The sequence below is a fragment of the Aquarana catesbeiana genome, linkage group LG06, assembly GCF_042186555.1.
Source record: "Aquarana catesbeiana isolate 2022-GZ linkage group LG06, ASM4218655v1, whole genome shotgun sequence".
Taxonomy (NCBI): Eukaryota; Metazoa; Chordata; class Amphibia; order Anura; family Ranidae; genus Aquarana; species Aquarana catesbeiana.
In genome coordinates this window covers 76,226,170-76,234,883 of record NC_133329.1, presented here as the reverse complement: position 1 = coordinate 76,234,883, position 8,714 = coordinate 76,226,170, and the positions used below count along the sequence as shown (strand labels likewise).

General features: G+C 42.1%; 1 protein-coding gene across 1 annotated transcript; it reads right to left on the bottom strand.

The window, feature by feature from the left end:
• Positions 1-391: 391 nt before the first annotated feature.
• LOC141148639 (E3 ubiquitin/ISG15 ligase TRIM25-like) lies at positions 392-6,794 on the bottom strand. The gene is made up of 2 exons (XM_073636263.1): positions 5,150-6,794; positions 392-1,512 (listed from the first exon to the last, which is right to left on the bottom strand). The coding sequence occupies exon 1, from the start codon at positions 6,711-6,713 to the stop codon at positions 5,157-5,159; it is 1,557 nt and encodes a 518-aa protein (XP_073492364.1). The 5' UTR covers positions 6,714-6,794; the 3' UTR covers positions 392-1,512; positions 5,150-5,156.
• Between the last annotated feature and the right edge of the window lie 1,920 nt (positions 6,795-8,714).

Sequence of the window (8,714 nt, the reverse complement as noted above, 5' to 3'; positions counted from 1 at the left end):
AGATTCAGTCCGGGTTCACATATGTGCGAATTGGATGCGGCTATCCCTGCATCCAATTTGCATGACATGCGAGTGTGACCGGCTCTTGTGAAAAAAAGAAAAATGTCCATAAAAAATTTAATATACAGAAAAAAGTGTAATCTCAAGTCCAACAAAGTGTGATAAAATAGGTGTAGCTCAAAAGTCAAAACAATACACCATATATACACCACCAAGTGATCTGTGCCGATTCCACTCCCTTAAGAATAAAGCTCACCAAATCATGTTTCCATTCACTCTCCTGTCTGGCAGATATCACTTTTTAATATTCAAGAGCTGTTACGGATCGCCAAACTCTAGATGCAACACCAATTGCCACATGTAGGGACAAAATTCGAGACAGAGCCTTCAATAGTGTAAAAACCTTTAGGTACCCACTTTATTAAAAAATAATGCACTTACATCACTGTAGTATTAAAATCGCCTTCACATTTAAAATCAATAGCATGTCAGGTGCCTCAGTGCTGCGATCTCACCATCCTCTCGCCCACACTTCCTGGGTCCTTTTCTCAGCGTCAGATCTTGTTGCCGTGTAGCCACGCTCCAATGCGTTTCGTCACTTCTAATTTTGTCACAGGGGGTGGCTGCACGGAACGGCAACGAAGCTTAAATATCCTCCTGCTCCTTGCTGTGTTTTGGACCGAACCAGAACCGTTCGGTACTTTTGTTTCGGTCCCCCTGGCCAAATTAACCTTCAATGTAAAAGTGTGCACACTCAACGCAAATCACTGACACAGACAAGTTCAGTAAGTTGGTACTTCAGCATTTTTACTTCCTGAACTCCGGCTAATATACCATGAGCCGGATATTTCATTATCAAATCAAATATCAAATAAGAAAAGCGTGTACAGACCACAAATTATACATATTTATTATTGTGACGAAGTACAAGCTTAAGCCCTCATGCACACAGGCTGTTAAAAAAACGTTATGAAAACGCCAGTATCTTTGCAGTGAATTTTTTTAACTTTTTTTCAGCTTTTTTCAGCGTTTTTGCAATAGCGTTTTTTAGCGTTTTTCCGCGTTAGCGTTTGAGCGTTTTTGAGCGTTTTTCAGCGTTTTTCAGCGTTTTTCAGCGTTTTTGAGCGTTTTTGAGCGTTTTTACAGCTGAAAAACGTCTTTCAGAACGCACTGGTCCTGGGTTTTTTTTACAGCTTAAAAACGCCTATGCCACTTGCAGCTCAAAAACGCCTAGGTGGGCATGAAGCCATAGACTAACATAGACAGGCCTTTTTAAGCTGCAAAAAAAGCTCAAAAAAGCAGCTGTAAAAACGTCCGTGTGCATGAGGACTTTGCTATTCCCTTATACAGATATAACCCAGCTGACTATCATAGCTAAATAGGGTGTCTTGTTTTCAGTTCCTGTTTCTCTTGGGTGTAGTCTCATAGGCCTGAAAACAGGTGCAATCTTCTTCAATTCGTTCTTTAACTCTTGCAGTTCTGTTCCACATGAAGGGAGAGGCTGGCAGACATCTAATTGAGCATGGTTAAGGCTAATAGCTGATAATAAGAGATAAGCACTTATGTCTACGTGGTAATATCAGAAATAGGCATTTCACCATAACACTCATAATTACATCAGTTACAGCTGTAAGCCTTAAAGTATGTATACTCTGCAGTATCGTCCGTCTGTTCAGTTAACCTCACATATGCTGGATGTAATATAGACTCAGCCAAATTTAACAAATCTTTAAGATTGTCAACCTTTATCTCCTAAGACCCCTTTCACACTAGCACTGAACTGATAGTCAAGTTTAATATTAATTTTATTATTATTAAGGTGATATGTGATTGGTGTAGAGTGATTGTTCCGATTATCCCAAATAAATAGCAGATCGTCAATAAACCTCCTGTAAAAATGTAACTTGGATCTACATTTACTAAATACATACCTATCCTCCCACATCCATAAAAATATTGGCAAAGCTAGGGGCAAATTTAGCACCCATGGCTACGCCATTTTGTTGGCTGTAGAAGACATTTTGGTACCAAGAATAATTGTGTGATAGACAAAAATCTAACGACTAATTCCTCCCTCTGACTAAGCGCCCAATTTAGTGCCAGTAGAGAGTATAATTATATTATTATAGAGTATTAATTATATAATTATAATTGTATACAGCGAAAAAACACCTGCTGTCACTAGGTATGTAGAATTTGTGTCATATAATTTGATTTAGATATGCCCGAGGTTTTAAAACACTAGGTTGTAGAAATTTGTCTAGATAACATTTGTCAAACACAAGGCCCATGGGCCAAATCCTTGCACCTCTCCTGCAGCTGCAGTACCCTCTTATGTAGCCGTGGAGAGGCTCGTCTTTGTCCTCCTGTCTCAGCAGTCAGCAACAGAGAGGAGGACAGAACTCCTCCTACAGATCCTGCGCCTCTCTGTGCAGCCACAGCACCCCCCCACCTCCGCCTCCCCTGGTTTCAGCATTCAGCAGACTCCAGCCCCCCTCTGGTCCTCCTCCAGACCCAGCACTTTCTGCTTCCCAGCTTTGCTCCCAACTTCTTCCCAGCAGCAGTACAAGCTAAGAGGGGTGTACATCTGATATAAGAGGGGTTGGGTGCTCTGGGCATCTAGATTTACAGATGCAACCGGCCCTTTGAGGGCAACCACAATGCTAATGCGGCCCGCAATGAAATTGAGTTTGACACCGTTGGTCTAGATATTCACCTAATCTCTCTGTGACTGACCCTATCCCATTAACAATGGGACGGCCGGGGGGGGCAAGAAGCATTTTTATGCACTTTTGGGAGTGTATAATAATAAGAATTTTACATACATTAGGGACCAAATATTTCCTTTCTTTTTTGTTTAACCGCTCACGCCGATATACGTCGGCAGAAGGGCATGTACAGGCAGATTAACGTACCTGTACGTTGCCCTTTACGAAGCGGTTTGCGGGCGCGCGCCCGCCGCAAGCTCCGTGAGTCCGACCGTGGGTCCCGCGGACTCTATGTCCATGGGGATACCCGCGATCGTCTAACGGAGAGGAAGAACGAGGAAATGCTGATGTAAACAAGCATTTCCCGGTTCTGCCTAGTGGCAGGGAGCGGTGATCAGTGTCCTGTCACACATAGCTCATCCCTCCACAGTTAGAATCACTCCCTAGGACACACTTAACCCCTACAGCGCCACCTAGTGGTTAACCCTTTCACTGCCAGCCACATTTACACAGTAATCAATTCATTTTTAATCACACTGATCGCTGTATAAATGTGAATAGTCCCAAAATAGCGCTAAAAGTGTCCGATCTGACCGCCATAATGATGCAGTTCTGATAAAAATCGCTGATTGCTGCCATTACTAGTAAAAAAAAAAAAAAAAATATTTATAAAAATGCCATAAAACTATCCCCTATTTTGTAAATGCTAATCAATAAACGCTTATTGCAATTTTTTTTTTACCAAAAATATGTAGAAGAATACGTATCAGCATAAACTGAGGAAAAAAATGTTTTTTTTATATATTTTTTGTGGATATTTATTATAGCAAAAAGTAAAAGATAATGCTTTTTTTTCCAAAATTGTTGTTATTTTTTTGTTTATAGCGCAAAAAATAAAAAACGCAGAGGTGATCAAATACCATCAAAAGAAGCTCTATTTGTGGGGAAAAAAGGATGTCAATTTTGTTTGGGAGCCACGTCACACGACCGCGCAATTGTTAAAGCGACACAGTGCCGAATCGCAAAAAACGCTCAGGTCTTTTGCCAGCCAAATGGTCCGGGGCTGAAGTGGTTAATACATGTTTTCTAAACCCATAATCAATAAGATGCTTTAACTGATCTTTATAGGCCAATGTGGGATCTTTTACCAGTTTCTTATATGTACATTCATCAAACAACATCTCAGTCATCTGTTAATGATAAAAGTCTTTATCAAGTATCATCACCCCTCCTCCTTTATCAGCCGGTATCACTATAAGTTCCTTCTTGCTTCTAAGGCTCGGTTCACACTGGGACGACTTGGGATCCGACTTGTAAGCCCTCAAGTCGCCCCAGGTCACCCCAAGAAGAGATTTACATTACAGTGAATCAGAGCGTCTTAATTGACACTACTGAAGTCGCTCCGACTTCAGAGCGTACTCCCTGTACTACTTCGATCCGACTTGTAGGCGACCTGTACCATAGAAATCAATGGAAGTCGCCTCCAAGTCGGATCTCCATCTACATTGAAGCGACTTTACAGGGAAAAAATTTAGTTTGCCCAGGCAAACCCCTCCCTCCCAGAGAGCTGATTATTCTGTGATTGGCCACAGCCAAAGTCGCCTGTCCTGGAGGCGACTTGAAGTCGCGTTGTAATTTGCTTAAAGTCGCGCTGAAGTCGTGTTGAAGCCGCGTTGAAGTCGCCTTGCAAAGTCGCGCTGAAATCGTGTTGCCCCTGTGTGAATCGAGCCTAAAAGGATTCAATTCCTTCTCTAGTGTGTTTTTTGTTCACCCCTCTTTAGTTTTTAGATGGTATGTGATTGAAATTGATTATTTTATTTCATCAATACTTTATAAAAATAAATAAAATGTATTTGTTTCCTGAAACTGAGATTTTGGATGCAGTTTTTCTTTTATCAAATTCATTTCAGACAGGTTACAGGATTAAAGTGACACTAAACTCTGATTTAGAATAATATATATTATTTTAAGAATGTATTATTAACTCAAAAATACTTTCTATTGCTGTCTGACTCCTCCGAATCCTTTTTTCTCTTTTTTGCTAATGTAATGTGACTTCTTGTTAGAAGGTGGCTACATTCGTTCTCCATGGTCCCGCTATAAGAGCAAAGCCACCCTCTTTTGCTCACTCCTTTGAAGGACTATGGGATGTGTAATGTACATAGAGCAGTGTACAGGAACACAACCTATGTGCACTGCTTGTTCCAAACAAACAGCAGTGAGGGGGGGAAGGAGAGATCCAGGAGTTTACAGGCAGAAAGGCAAAAACACATAGTAAAAAATAATATAATGAAAAACAGATTACAGGCCTATTAAGTATTGGATGTGTATGGATTCTTTTTGAAAAAATAACGATATTGTTTAGTGTAACTTTAAGCTAAGCCCCTCTTGTAAACTGAATAGGTGATCTGTTACTGGAGAGCCCAGCTCTAAGGTGATACATTGTTACTATATTATTCTTATGGTGGAATTTTCAAACACAAAGAAAGCAGCATGGAGGGGCTCAGTGAAGGTGGTGGTGAAGGTGTGGAGGAGTCTGATGGGGTCACACAGCTGGTAGAAGGAAAGACGACCAGCCTCATAATCCAGATAAATCCCAACTGTCTTGAGAGAAGATTTGGAGTCTATTGTAATATCTGAGTTGTTGTGCTTTGTAGCAAGAGTGTCTCTTTGGGTCAGACCCCATGATTTGTTATTATAACCAATAAATGATTCATTTCCATTTATCTTCCTCTCCATACTGTGACTGACCACCCCTATCAGCCATTCCTTGGCTCCGCTCACATCCACCTCCCAGTAATGTCTCCCTGATGAGAAGCTCTGTGTACTTACTACCTGTCTGGATGTAAACCTCTCTGGAACATCCGGTCTATTCTCTGGTTTAGCGGTGTAAGTAGCTGATTTCAGATCCTGTGATATAATAATGTAATTATTGGCTGTTTTTATATCCAGTAAAATGTCAGATTTCTCCATCACTGAGAATTGTCTCTTTATCTTCATATCTATCAGACTGTCAGTGAAGTGGAGAAGTCCTCTCTGTAGCATCTGTGAGATCATTCCTTCATCCAGACATCCGGCATCTCTTACATCACCACTCCTAGGAATGATGTCATCAATGATCACTTCTTTCTTCAGCACAGTTAATGGATCTGTGATCTTACATATGGCCTCCATTTCATTAATCTTCCTGGACAGCTGATTCTTCTGTGTCTCCAGCTTCTGGATCATATCACAGACTGACTGGGAGATCTTCTCCTCCTGTCTGGAGACCTCAGTCAGGATTCTCTTCTCTACATTATCCAGATGTCTCCTGATGTCTCTAAACAGCTCAGTGACTCTCCCGGTGACAGCAACTGCTTTTCTTTTCTCTCCCGTCCTGTGATTTTCCAGATTCTGGATTCTCTTCTCTGTCTCTTGTCTCTCATTGGTCAGTTTCTTAGTAACATCTTTCAATTTCTCTTTCTTTTTCTCAGAGGCCTCATTCAGAAGCTCCACCTGATGTCCTTTGTGGTCTCCAGCCACCCAGCAGGACATACAGATACAGGCACTGTCCTCTGTGCAGTAATATTTCAGGATCTCTTTGTGTATGGAGCATTTTCTGTTTTCAAATGTTGTGGTGGGATCAGTTAAAATGTGTTCTGCTAACTTGCTGTGGTTTCTCAAGTGTTTATTGCAGAAGGAGGCCTCACATAGCAGACATGATTTAGTAGCTGATACAGGAGGATTACAATACGTACAGAAGACTTCTGTGTCCTCCGGGTGAGCAGACCTGAAATTATCCACAATGTTACACAACTTTCTGTTCTTCTCCAGCGGAGGGCGCTCTGTATACTTCTCTCTGCACTCCGGACAGGAATAACTGGTAGCCTTCCTCTTCTTTGTATTTAGCACAGTCACTATACAATCCCGGCAGAAGTTGTGTCCACATTTCAGTGATACGGGCTCCTTATAAAGGTTCAGGCAGATGGAGCAGCTCAGCTCCTCTCTCAGGCTACAAGTCGCCATTCTGGGGAAAAAAAAACTTTTGCTACAACTCGGTACAGGAGAGAAGCTGGGAGCGTCTGATCTCTCCCGTACACGGAGATGAATGTAAAAGTATTTCTGTAAACTTCTTAGAAAGGGAGTGTCATATAAAATGAGATCCTCCCTGTTCACACAACCCTGTTTGCTCTGGTTAGATACAGCGACTCTATTAGTTCCGGAAATTTTCCATATTAAACTGTATCTAAACCAAACTTGTGAAAAAAAACAAAAACGATGTTACCTTGCCTTTATAGATTGCCTTCTTATTGCTATGCAGGTGTGCAGTGCAGTATTAAACTAGTATTAAACCCTCAGAGTTTTTTAGTTTAACCACTTGAAGACCAGGCCAATTCTGACACTTCTCTCCTGCATGTACAAATACACATTTTTTTTGCTATAAAATTACTTAGAACCCCAAACATTATATACTGTATATAATTTTTTAGCAGAGGCCCTAGAGAATAAAATGGTAGTTGCTGGAAATTTTATGTCACATGGTATTTGAGCAGCATTTTTTTAACCACTTAAAGCGGAGTTCCACACAAAAATGGAACTTTCGCTTTTCGGAACCCTCCCCCCCTCCGGTGTCACATTTGGCACCTTTCAGGGGGAGGGGGGTGCAGATACCTGTCTAAGACAGGTATTTGCACCCACTTTCGGCATAGACTCCCACGGGAGTCTATGCCTCTTCCTGTCCCTCCGCGCTGTCTCCTGGGAAACACACAGGTCCCAGGAGATAGCGGGGACCAGTTACGACGTGCAGCGTGACTCGCGCATGCGCAGTAGGGAACCGGGAAGTGAAGCCGCAACGCTTCACTTCCTGATTCCCTCACCTAGGATGGCGGCGGCAGCTGCCGAGAGTCGAGCGATTTATCGACGTCGGCTGCCGACATCGCTGGACCCTGGGACAGGTAAGTGGCCATGTATTAAAAGTCAGCAGCTGCAGTATTTGTAGCTGCTGGCTTTTAATATTTTTTTTTTAGGTGGACTGCCTCTTTAAGGACAGAGCCTTGTTTTGAGATTTGGTGTTTACAAGTTAAAATCAGGTTTTTTTACTAGAAAATTACTTAGAACCCCCAAACATTATATATTTTTTTCTAACACAGTAGAGAATAAAATGGCGGTCGTTGCAATACTTCATGTAACAGTAAAGTTAGGCCAATTTTTTTTATATTGTGAAAGTTAATGTTACGCCAAGTAAATTGCTACCCAACATGTCACGCTTCAAAATTGATCCCACTCATGGAATGGCAACAAACTTTTACCCTTAAAAATCTTCATAGGCGTAGTATTTTAAAAAATTCTACAGGTTGCATGTTTTAAGTTAGGCCCCTTTCACACTGGGGCGGTAGGGGGCGTCGGCAGTAAAACAGCGCTATTTTTAGCGCTGTTTTACCGCGGTATTCGGCCGCTAGCGGTGCGGCTTTAACCCCCCGCTGGCGGCCGAAAAAGGGTTAAAACCCCTCGTATATCACGGCTATAGCCGCGGTATTACTGCGGTATATCCACGCTGTCCCATTGATTTCAATGGGCAGGAGCCGTTTAGGAGCGGTGAATACGCCGCTCCTTCACCGCTCCAAAGATGCTGCTCGCAGGACTTTTTTTTACCGTCCTGCCAGCGCACCGCTTCAGTGTGAAAGCCCTCAGGCTTTCACACTGAACAAACAGCGGAGGCTGTTTAGGGGCGGTTTGCAGGCGGTATTTTTAGCGCAATAACACCTGCAAACCGCCCCAGTGTGAAAGGGGCCTTACAGAAGAGGTCTAGGGCTAGAATTATTGCTCTCGCACATGTGTGGTTTGAACACCGTTTTGATATGCAGGCACTGCTCACGTATGTGTTTGCTTCTGCATGCAAGCTCAGTGTTTATTTTATTTTTTATTTTTACACTGTTCTTTTTAAAAAAAAAAATGGTGTCACTTTCACTTATCCCTTGTAATAGAAAAAAAGCATGACAGAACCTCTTAAATATGAGATATGGCGTC